The following is a 9023-nucleotide window of genomic DNA, read 5'->3' on the forward strand; positions in this document are numbered from 1 at the left end:
GGAACTATTTTTGTTGGCGGAAGACAAATAAAATGCTTAAATTATCTATTTTGTCCTCATTTTTCAACATTTCTTAATCAGCCTTGCTTATTTAACTGTTGAACTGTTGTATAAAAGCAATATCACACTCGAGCTTGTGATGTTGTACTGTGACATCGTCACGGCTGTGATTGTCTTCCTACGACCGAATCACAGCCGTGATGATATCACAGTACAACATCACTCCGACCGAATCACAGCCGTGATGATATCACAGTACAACATCACTCCCTCTCGTGTGATATTGCTTAAATGACATCTTTTTATGAGTGACATACTATATTACAATTTTTCTAATTAATTTTTAGGACTCCTTTAAAAAAAAAAAAACATAACATCCTTTGCCTTTTTTTAAACAATTATTTTCATGACCTACTATACTATATATTTGGAAAGACAAGCTTATAACATGACAGTAGCTGCATCTTCATTCACAGTGTTGATCTTCCCAGTTTTTACTATATAAAATTAGGAACAGGAAATCACACAAGCAACTATTTACACAGGTGAACAGTGGGAGATAATGTTGCCAGCCAGGTCAGATAATAGAGTGACAAGAAGTAATAAAACACAGTAAAGTAAAGTCTAACGGACCACAGGCTCAGATAAAGTCAGCTCTAACAGGGGTTATATATGCGATCCATTTGTTCCAAATTAGATAGAATTGATCTTTTTGAGTTCTTAAACAATATGTTATTATTTTGAATATTTCTAAAACTATTCCAAGCCAATCATCTATTGTTGGTGCTGGATTTAGCTAGACTCACAAGTCAGTCTTTAGACGCTTCAGAAGGCGGAGATCTCTGATTGTCTGGTGGCGAGCCTAGGATTTAGCCATCTCCTAGTGATAGATTTTTTAGTTGCCGTTAAGAGAATTTGTAATAATCTTATATCCTTCCTTTGGTCCAAAAAGGAAACACAGCCCAAATACAAAGTTTCAAAGTCCAGAGGAAACCTGTGTGCCAAAAGTTTTACCTGGAGAGTCATGAACAAGCCTTCCAAAGCAACTTCAGTTTGGGGCAGTCCCAGAATATATGATAATGGTTTGCCAACATGAACTGCACTGCCTCCAGCATGGCATATTAGCATCTCTATATTTCTCTTGGTTGGGTGTCTTAAAGTACCTGATTATGTTTTTCCAACAATGTTCTCTCCAGTCCATGGAGTTAGTTGAGGACCATTGAAATTGCCAAATATCCTCCCAGACCTCTTCTGACAATCTAATCCCTGCCTCTCGTCCCCACTTCTCTTTAACATAATTAGTGTTGTTGTTCTCAGCATGAGATAGAAGTATAAACTATGACACTGTCTGATTTTGTTTTTAATGACACACTACTCTACGACATGTTTTATTCAATTCTTTATGACACACTTTACTTTGACATTTGTTTTCTGAAATGTGTATGGTCTACTATATGATCTCTTCTGATCACATCTTTCAGAACATACTATACTATGACATTGTTAATGACATTTTTTTAACTTTTTCATAAGATTTTTTATGAATTATATTATGACATACTATATTATTAGATTTTTTGTGACACACTATACTACAATATTTAATCTTTTTTTTTTTCACGTACTACATTCTGACTTTTAAAGAGTAAAGAGACACGCTGGTAAACATAATGCTTCTGTGCTCACAGGTGCAGATTCAATCAGAGGGAGCAGAGTTAAAGAGTGTTGGACCAACAGGACCTGCAGGGCTTTTTAGAAGTAAGAGCTTCACCTGGAAAATCAGGGAAGAGACGATATTCCCAATAAAATGTTAGATTTGTTAAGTAAACTCTAGATTCCACTTATCCTGGGTTAGGGTCCATCCATCTTTATAAATGCAGCCACCTGAAGCCAAACTGACCCGAGCCAGTCGGTGAAGTCCTGCTGCACCTTCTCTCAACCTTTCTGCCTTATTAAAGGCAGGTTTAATCAACACCAACTACAGAGCTTAGTTCTGTCGTCTTTCACGTCTCCAGTTCAGCTTTTTGAGAAATAACTGAAGCGACTTCATCTCTTGCAGTTGAAACCTGAAAGCCACAGTCACCTTCAGGACTCGCAGGTCGGACTGAAAGAGAGCGTTACATAACACCACACTCCATTTCAAAAAGAAAGACTGCATACAGGAATGTAAAGTGGCATCTAAAACTTCCCTTTGAAGGTATCTTTATGCAATTGTTATGACTTGAAACAGCATCTCACTTCTTGCAAGCCATCTGGAGACTATTATAGGTTATAAAGCAGCTGCACAGGAGTGGCTCCTTTTCCTGCCACCGCAGACTGAAAAACAATAGAGGCGTCTGGGAGCGTGCAACGGATCGAACCTGACCTTGTGCCACGTTGTTAAACATTCACCTGGAAACTTAAACCTGTATGCAGCATGTCGATTTTCTCTCTTTTTTTGTGATTGTCTGCACACGTGCATGCACAAGAATGTCAAAAAAGCAGCCAGCAGCAAAAAGAGAGCGTCTTGTGTCGTCTTCCTGCTCGTTCAGGGTTAAATTCTCACAGACACTTGACTTCCTCTTGCAAACCTCTCACTCCGACACCCTGGCAAGCCCTCCTCGTTTTTTTCCTCAAGTAAATGTTATAAATAGTGCTGTGTGTTCTGTTGACCGCCATCCTCCTCTCAAAGTGCATCGCCCACCTTCGCTCAGTCGTTCACCTTTTCACTTCTTCTCTCTCCGTCTGTTTCTCTCTCTGAGCACAAACACTTGAGTTCAACTTCTCTTCTTCTCTGCTTCTTTCTGAGGCTTTAACAGGATTTTTCTGCTTGTTCTACACTCCAACAAGATATTTACAAGCTCTTCAGCATGCGTTGTGTGAGCTGGTTGTTGCTGGGGACCTGCCTCCTGGTCCTGGGCCCCGCGGTGCAGGGAGCCCCGAGCCAGTGCCCCAGCCTGTGCCACTGCCACGGTGACCTTCAGCACGTCATCTGCGACAGCGTGGGGCTGAAGAAGATCCCCCGGGTGTCGGAGGTGACCCGTCTGCTCAACCTGCAGAGGAACAACCTGGGCAGCATTCCCACAGGAGCCTTCAGTGAAAGCAAGGGACTCATCTCTCTGCACATGCAGCACTGTCAGCTCCGAGAGATCGGATCCCAGGCCTTCAAGGGGCTGAAGAAGCTCATCTACCTCTACCTGTCCAACAACGAGATCAGCAGCATCAAGCCCGGCGCCTTCGACGACCTCACCGAGCTCACCTACCTCTACCTAGACGGGAACCAGATCAGTGACCTCAGCAAGGGCATCTTCTCCCCCATGATCAACCTCTTCATTCTGCAGCTCAACGACAACAAGCTGCGGGAGCTGCGGCCGGGGACTTTCACAGGCGCCAAAGACCTGCGCTGGCTGCACATGAGCGGGAACGAGCTGACCACCCTGCACCCGGGTTCTCTGGACGACGTGGAGAACCTCGCTATACTTCACCTGGACAGGAACAAGATGTCCACCTATCCTGTTGCGGCCATGAGCAAACTGCGAGTGGTGGAGGAACTCACGCTGGGGAGGAACCCCATGAGGATCATCCCTGACATCGCCTTCCAGAGCTTTGGCCGCTACATGGAGAAACTCTACCTGGACAACATGGGTCTGGAGAAGGTCAGTCTGTGGCTTTACTGGGTATTAACATGTCGACACTCACAGCAGTGAACGCTGCTGCAGATGTAAGAATATTCTAAATGCATCCAACTTGTTTTCAGACAGACAGTAAACAGGTCGAGCCACACAGGGGACATGACAGAGAGCAACAGCAGCGTTTTAAGATTCAGATTTTAAGAAAAATAATAATGTGTGTGGGATTTAAATCCTCAGCATTCAATAAAACTGTTTACATCAAAGTCAGAGTAGAATGTTAAACTCATGAAAAGGTCTCTATACTTTACTGTGTCCCCGTCTTAATATTTGTTTATTTGTTTTGGTCTGGCAAACACAGTCGACTATATTTCATCAGCATATTTACATGTGCAGGCTGGCCAGTGGTCGACGCCCCTTTTCTGCAGCCAATAGGCATTTTTCACACAGTGTGTTGGGACACATGTGAATCAACGCCTCAGAACAGTTTTCTGTCCTGCATCATCTGCGTCTGTCTCACTGAGTCCAGATCTGTTGTAAACACAAATTAATGCAACACTAAAACTCAAATCTGACAATTTATCTTTCATCAGTCTCAGATTGCCTCATGTTTTATTATCTGGCCATGATTTAGGTTGAGCTGAAACATTTTGTCTTTCTGCAACTACTTTGATAATTGAATAATAATCTCCTCTGTTTTAAAGGATCATAAATCAGTGAGTTTTAGACTTGTGATCAAACAAAACAAGACATCTGAAGATGCACACAAAACGAAGACGAGACGTTTTTTCACAATTTTACACAGAAAAGGAAAAAATCAATCAGTAGCTTATTAGTTTGTTTATTAGTGCACATGGGTACATTTGTTATGCAGACAAAAGATTGAACATTTCAAAACAATTAATAGTATTTTCAAGTTATTAATAAATAAATAAATAAATAATATTTTATTCCTTCTGTTTTTTTTCTCTTTTTTTATATCTTTCTGTATATAGTCAATAATTGTACATTAATTTGCAAGCTTATATCTAAAGCATGACCAAGATATGTTTTTTCTTTTTGTAATTTGACGACTGAGCCTGAAACTATTGACAGGGCTTGATGTTAGTGTTTTTTTAATTTCAATAGTTTGCTGGTCAAGTGGTCAGAAATCTACGTACCCTTTTACAAACTTTTTTATTTCATTAGCGGTCATCAAATAACAGATAATAACAAAGACTAAAGTTAATTAAACGACCAGGTTTAATCCACCTTGTTCTCAAACATCCTCTAACACCACCCGACTGAACTTTGTTTCCAGGATAACTGAGTTGAGCTTCAGCTCATAAACTTTACCCGCTGCTGTTTCCTCACAAGTGCCTGATCACTACTGTGCACGTGCAACTTTCAACAACGATGAGAAGGAAGCAAGACAGATGACTGGTGAGCTGTGTCTGTCATCAGCTCTGGAAGAAACTGTGTGTTTACATAGTTTTGTTTACTAGCCTGACGTGGGCGATCAGGTGACCGTCACTGTGGCGTCATGATCGACAGGTGAAGCAGCTGGACGGTGCTTCATCTACGCCCTCATTATTTACCTCCAAAGGACACTAAAGCTTCTCCAGTTTACCCAGACTCCATTTTACATGACTGACAACATTATGTAACTGTGTTCAGATATCAGGAACGTGAGACAGATGTTTCCACAGCAGTCTGTGAGACCTCCATCTGTTCGACACAGCTTCAATGTGAACACACACACTATAAGCTCTATGCTACACCACACTGTTCCTCACACATTCCTGAGTGCACATTTGCTTCATACTTGAGGTTAATCCAATATTTGAGTGTACCTGTGCCACAGTATGGAGCGATCCCCGAGGGGAAAACTGTAAAATAACAACCTTCTCATGCCGGGACTGTGTGAGAGCCAGGTGGAAGCAGCAGCAGGAGGCGGCGGCGGCGAGTGCAGCGAGATTAAACCTTTTTCCAGCTAAATGCAGATATTTTTAGACTGTTTTTGTTTGCTGGCCTCAAGCCAAGCATGTCCAAGTCTAATTATTACACAAGTGTTATTTTCAGCAAGGTGTGTTTTCTGCTTTGGTCGGGAGGGTCTTGTAAACAGGTCAGGAGGGGTGAGGAGACAGTAAATAGAGGCAGGGTGTTCCACAGAGCATGAAGAGGGGTATTTTTAGCTTGCCATCGCCCCTTTTCAATGGACAATTGAGCCCTTTGCGAGCCTTCCTGGCAGAGAGGGAGACGACAGAGGGAGAGGGAGCAAAAACACCTCAGCCATGCTGGAAGTCATCCATCTTCCATTGCTTCCAAATACCAGAGCCTCGGCTACTTGTCGCTCTTCAGTGGAAATTTCCAAACAGCTTCATCCCCCCCAGACTCACATAAAACGGCCCTTCAAAGCTCAGCTCTCTCTGATCGGCCCGGCCGCTTCCTCCAGGAGGAGACAGAACTTGACACAGCGTGGATCGGTTCACCTCGCACCTCTCTGAAGCTTTTAGCACCCTCACAGGCGTGTATGAAGTAGAAGCGTGGAGAAAGAAGGGCAGTGAGTGTCAGTGTTGACATACGTGCTGGTGCAGAAAGAAGGATGAGAGGAGGCTTTCATGCCAGAGAAACACTGGCGAGATTCCCTGGCTCTGCATCTGTCTGACAGACACAAGGATGGGAGCTGGTTGGGAGGGTCAGCATGCCGCCGTGTGAGCCATGTTTTTATCAACACTAAGACTTGCATTGATTCATGGGAATACTGAAGTGTCCTAAGGCAAGACACTAAAGCCCAAACTGCTCCCGATGGGCGTGGCCAGCACCTGCATGGGCCCAACTTACAACAAGTCAATATGACATCACAGTTTTAATGGAAGTCAACATGATTGTACCTGCGGTCTGATCTCTTCCTGTAGCAGCCAGTGCACTGGTTAGATGCAGTGATGAAGGACCGTCCCCGGAGCCACCGCCTTCCTAGCTAACACTCACACATCTGCCTGGTTAGCTCAAACTAACACAGCCGCAGCGGCTAAAATTCAACACCGAGCTGTCACATACTTCTCGTTCAGGAAGTCGACTGCACCAACGTTAGTAACAGTCCATTCTCTGTATGGAAAACCATTTCAAAGGCTTTGTTTCTGGGAAATGTTCCCAAAGCTGATGTCGGTTAGCTTTAGCTTTTAGAAGATTAAATCATCCACCTTTGAGCCTTCCTCACCCTCTGCTGTGCACACACTAAGGATTATGAATTTATTGGTTATTGTATCGGCTGAAACAATCCATATCAAGCATCCCTAGTTTTTGTCACAACCTAAACTCAGCCAGATATCAACATCTGCAGACCCTGGTGGCAGCTGGGACGCTCACTGCCATCGATGTGTGAACGACTACAGTATAAAACCGCAGCTGTTTTTTAACAAAACAACAACTTATGCACATCTTCTCCTTTTTCTAGTTTGCTGATGGTGCGTTCACTGGCGTCACGGCCGTCAAGTCACTGCACCTGGACAACAACAAGTTAAAGCTCCTTCCCAAAAGCCTCGAGTTTGGCACCATCACCAACCTCACCCTCTCCAACAACCCATGGAGCTGCACGTGCCAGCTAGCTCCACTGCGCAAGTAAGAGACTCACCTGAGACAACACTACACAGCCATGCTAGCAGCTCTTTACCAGACCAGCACAAACTCTTTGCTTCTAATCGTTTGCTTTCTGCCTGCAGGTGGATGGACTCAAGCCGCAATCGTCCAGACGCAGTGTGTGCATCTCCACCTCAACAGAAAGGAAAGCAAGTGAGAGACAGCACCGCCTTCAGTGGCTGCAGAGTCAAGCCGAAGAGAGCCAAAAAGGGCACACGTCACTTGAGCATGCAGCCGTACAGGTAACTGCCGCCGAGCACGCCAAGGACACGATGAGACAAGGAAAGAGTGAGGTCAATGAATGTTTGGAAAATATGCTGCTTTGTTAGCTTTGTGCTGAGAGAAGAGAAGGTTAGCTTAGCTTAGCTTAAAGACTGAGAACAGGGGTCAAAGGGCAACAAACAAACAACCTGCTGCCTCTACAGCTCAGTAACAAGACACTTTATCTCCTTTATTTAGAAGAACAAGACAAACTTCAGTAATATCTGAGGAGAAATACCACACACACACACACACACACACACACACACACACACTAACTCTGTCTGACTGTCGGACTGAGCAACTGCCACCAAACATTTGATCTGATCTGATCAGTAGAAACCAAATGATAAACAGACGGTGTCATTCTTTAATATTCAGCTGCTGCTGATGATCTAAATATGTAACTGGAGACACTTGACCTTTGTGTAAAGTTCAGCTACAGTGAAGTGAAATGTTTTCAGGTGACGCCCTCTCTGATCACCACCTCTGCAAATACCAAATCCACAATCACTTTCAGCTGGAGCTGTGTACAGTGTGACATTAGCTTCAGACGCTACCACATAAGGTTCACGTTGGTTTAGGAGTGTCCCACACTTGGCTTTGCACGATTTTGTTTTTCACTCCTCTCTTCCTGACCGCAGAACTCTCTGTCCCCGTCTGAACTTTTCCATGTTGGCCCTGGGGTCCAGTACACTGTGTCCAGGTCATGGGGTCTCTGCTTAGAGGGTGGACTGTTTAATTTGGCTGCTGATTTTGTGTCTTTTCCACAGGAGACGCTGAGGAGGAGCCTGTCCAGGTGACTGGCTACACATGCAACCAAAAGCAATGCTAACTCATTCTCCTTCAAGACTGTCCAACTATTCATCTGACAAATATTGTCATTGTGTAAACACAAACACGGTCGCAGATACACTCGCTCTCTGTCTGTCTGTCTCTCTCTCACCCAAACACACCAAGAGCTTCTCTTTGCACTCATTCGATCAGAAGGTGAAGACTTTATGAAGTGGAAATGTGCAACCTTCAGGTAACCACCAAAATAAAAGATGTGTGTGAGGAAACAAAGGCCACAAGAAGCATGAACATGTTGTCTTTTTCTTGGTGTTCTTCCCTGAGGATCATCTTCTGTATGTTGCCTTGAAAATATTAACTTAAAACATAAATGCTTCAACGACAGCTCATTAAAAAAAAAAAAAAAAATTGTAACTTGCCGGTAGTGCTCCTCATGTATTCAAATCCGTGCACTCACATTTTGGTGCCAGTTTGCATGTTTTAGCATCAAGGTGTTTTAACCATTAAATGTGATCAGGTTTTGGACCTTCTTCACTTTTGTGTCCAATCAGCTGCAGACTGCTTTTATATGACTTTGTGTATTGTGCTCTTACTGCCACTAGATGGCGTGTCCATGAACGAGAACAACAGGTCTGAGTTAAAGGGATAGTGCACCCAAAAATGTAAATGCAGCCATTATCTACTCACCCATATGCCGAGGGAGGCTCAGGTGAAGTTTTAGAGTCCTCACATCACTTGCAGAGA

The 9023-nt window shown here is 43.7% G+C and overlaps 2 protein-coding genes across 2 annotated transcripts in view; one reads left to right on the plus strand and one right to left on the minus strand.

Annotated features, from left to right (window-relative positions):
- The window catches only part of acsf2 (acyl-CoA synthetase family member 2), a 53819-nt gene that overhangs the window by 5770 nt on the left and 39026 nt on the right, over positions 1-9023 (minus strand). The gene's annotated exons all lie outside the window — the stretch shown is intronic.
- Positions 1713-8720, plus strand: chad (chondroadherin). The gene is made up of 4 exons (XM_050060405.1): positions 1713-3635; positions 7045-7208; positions 7310-7468; positions 8261-8720. Exons 1-4 carry the CDS (start codon positions 2850-2852, stop codon positions 8268-8270), a joined length of 1119 nt encoding a protein of 372 aa, XP_049916362.1. The 5' UTR covers positions 1713-2849; the 3' UTR covers positions 8271-8720.

The sequence above is a fragment of the Epinephelus moara genome, chromosome 13, assembly GCF_006386435.1.
Source record: "Epinephelus moara isolate mb chromosome 13, YSFRI_EMoa_1.0, whole genome shotgun sequence".
In the NCBI taxonomy this organism is placed as follows: domain Eukaryota; kingdom Metazoa; phylum Chordata; class Actinopteri; order Perciformes; family Serranidae; genus Epinephelus; species Epinephelus moara.

Coding starts and splice junctions, on each gene's coding strand:
- chad (XM_050060405.1), top strand. CDS start 2,850: ATGCGTTGTGTGAGCTGGTTGTTGCTGGGGACCTGCCTCCTGGTCCTG. Junction 3,636..7,044: donor ACAACATGGGTCTGGAGAAG/GTCAGTCTGTGG, acceptor TCCTTTTTCTAG/TTTGCTGATGGTGCGTTCAC. Junction 7,209..7,309: donor CAGCTAGCTCCACTGCGCAA/GTAAGAGACTCA, acceptor TTCTGCCTGCAG/GTGGATGGACTCAAGCCGCA.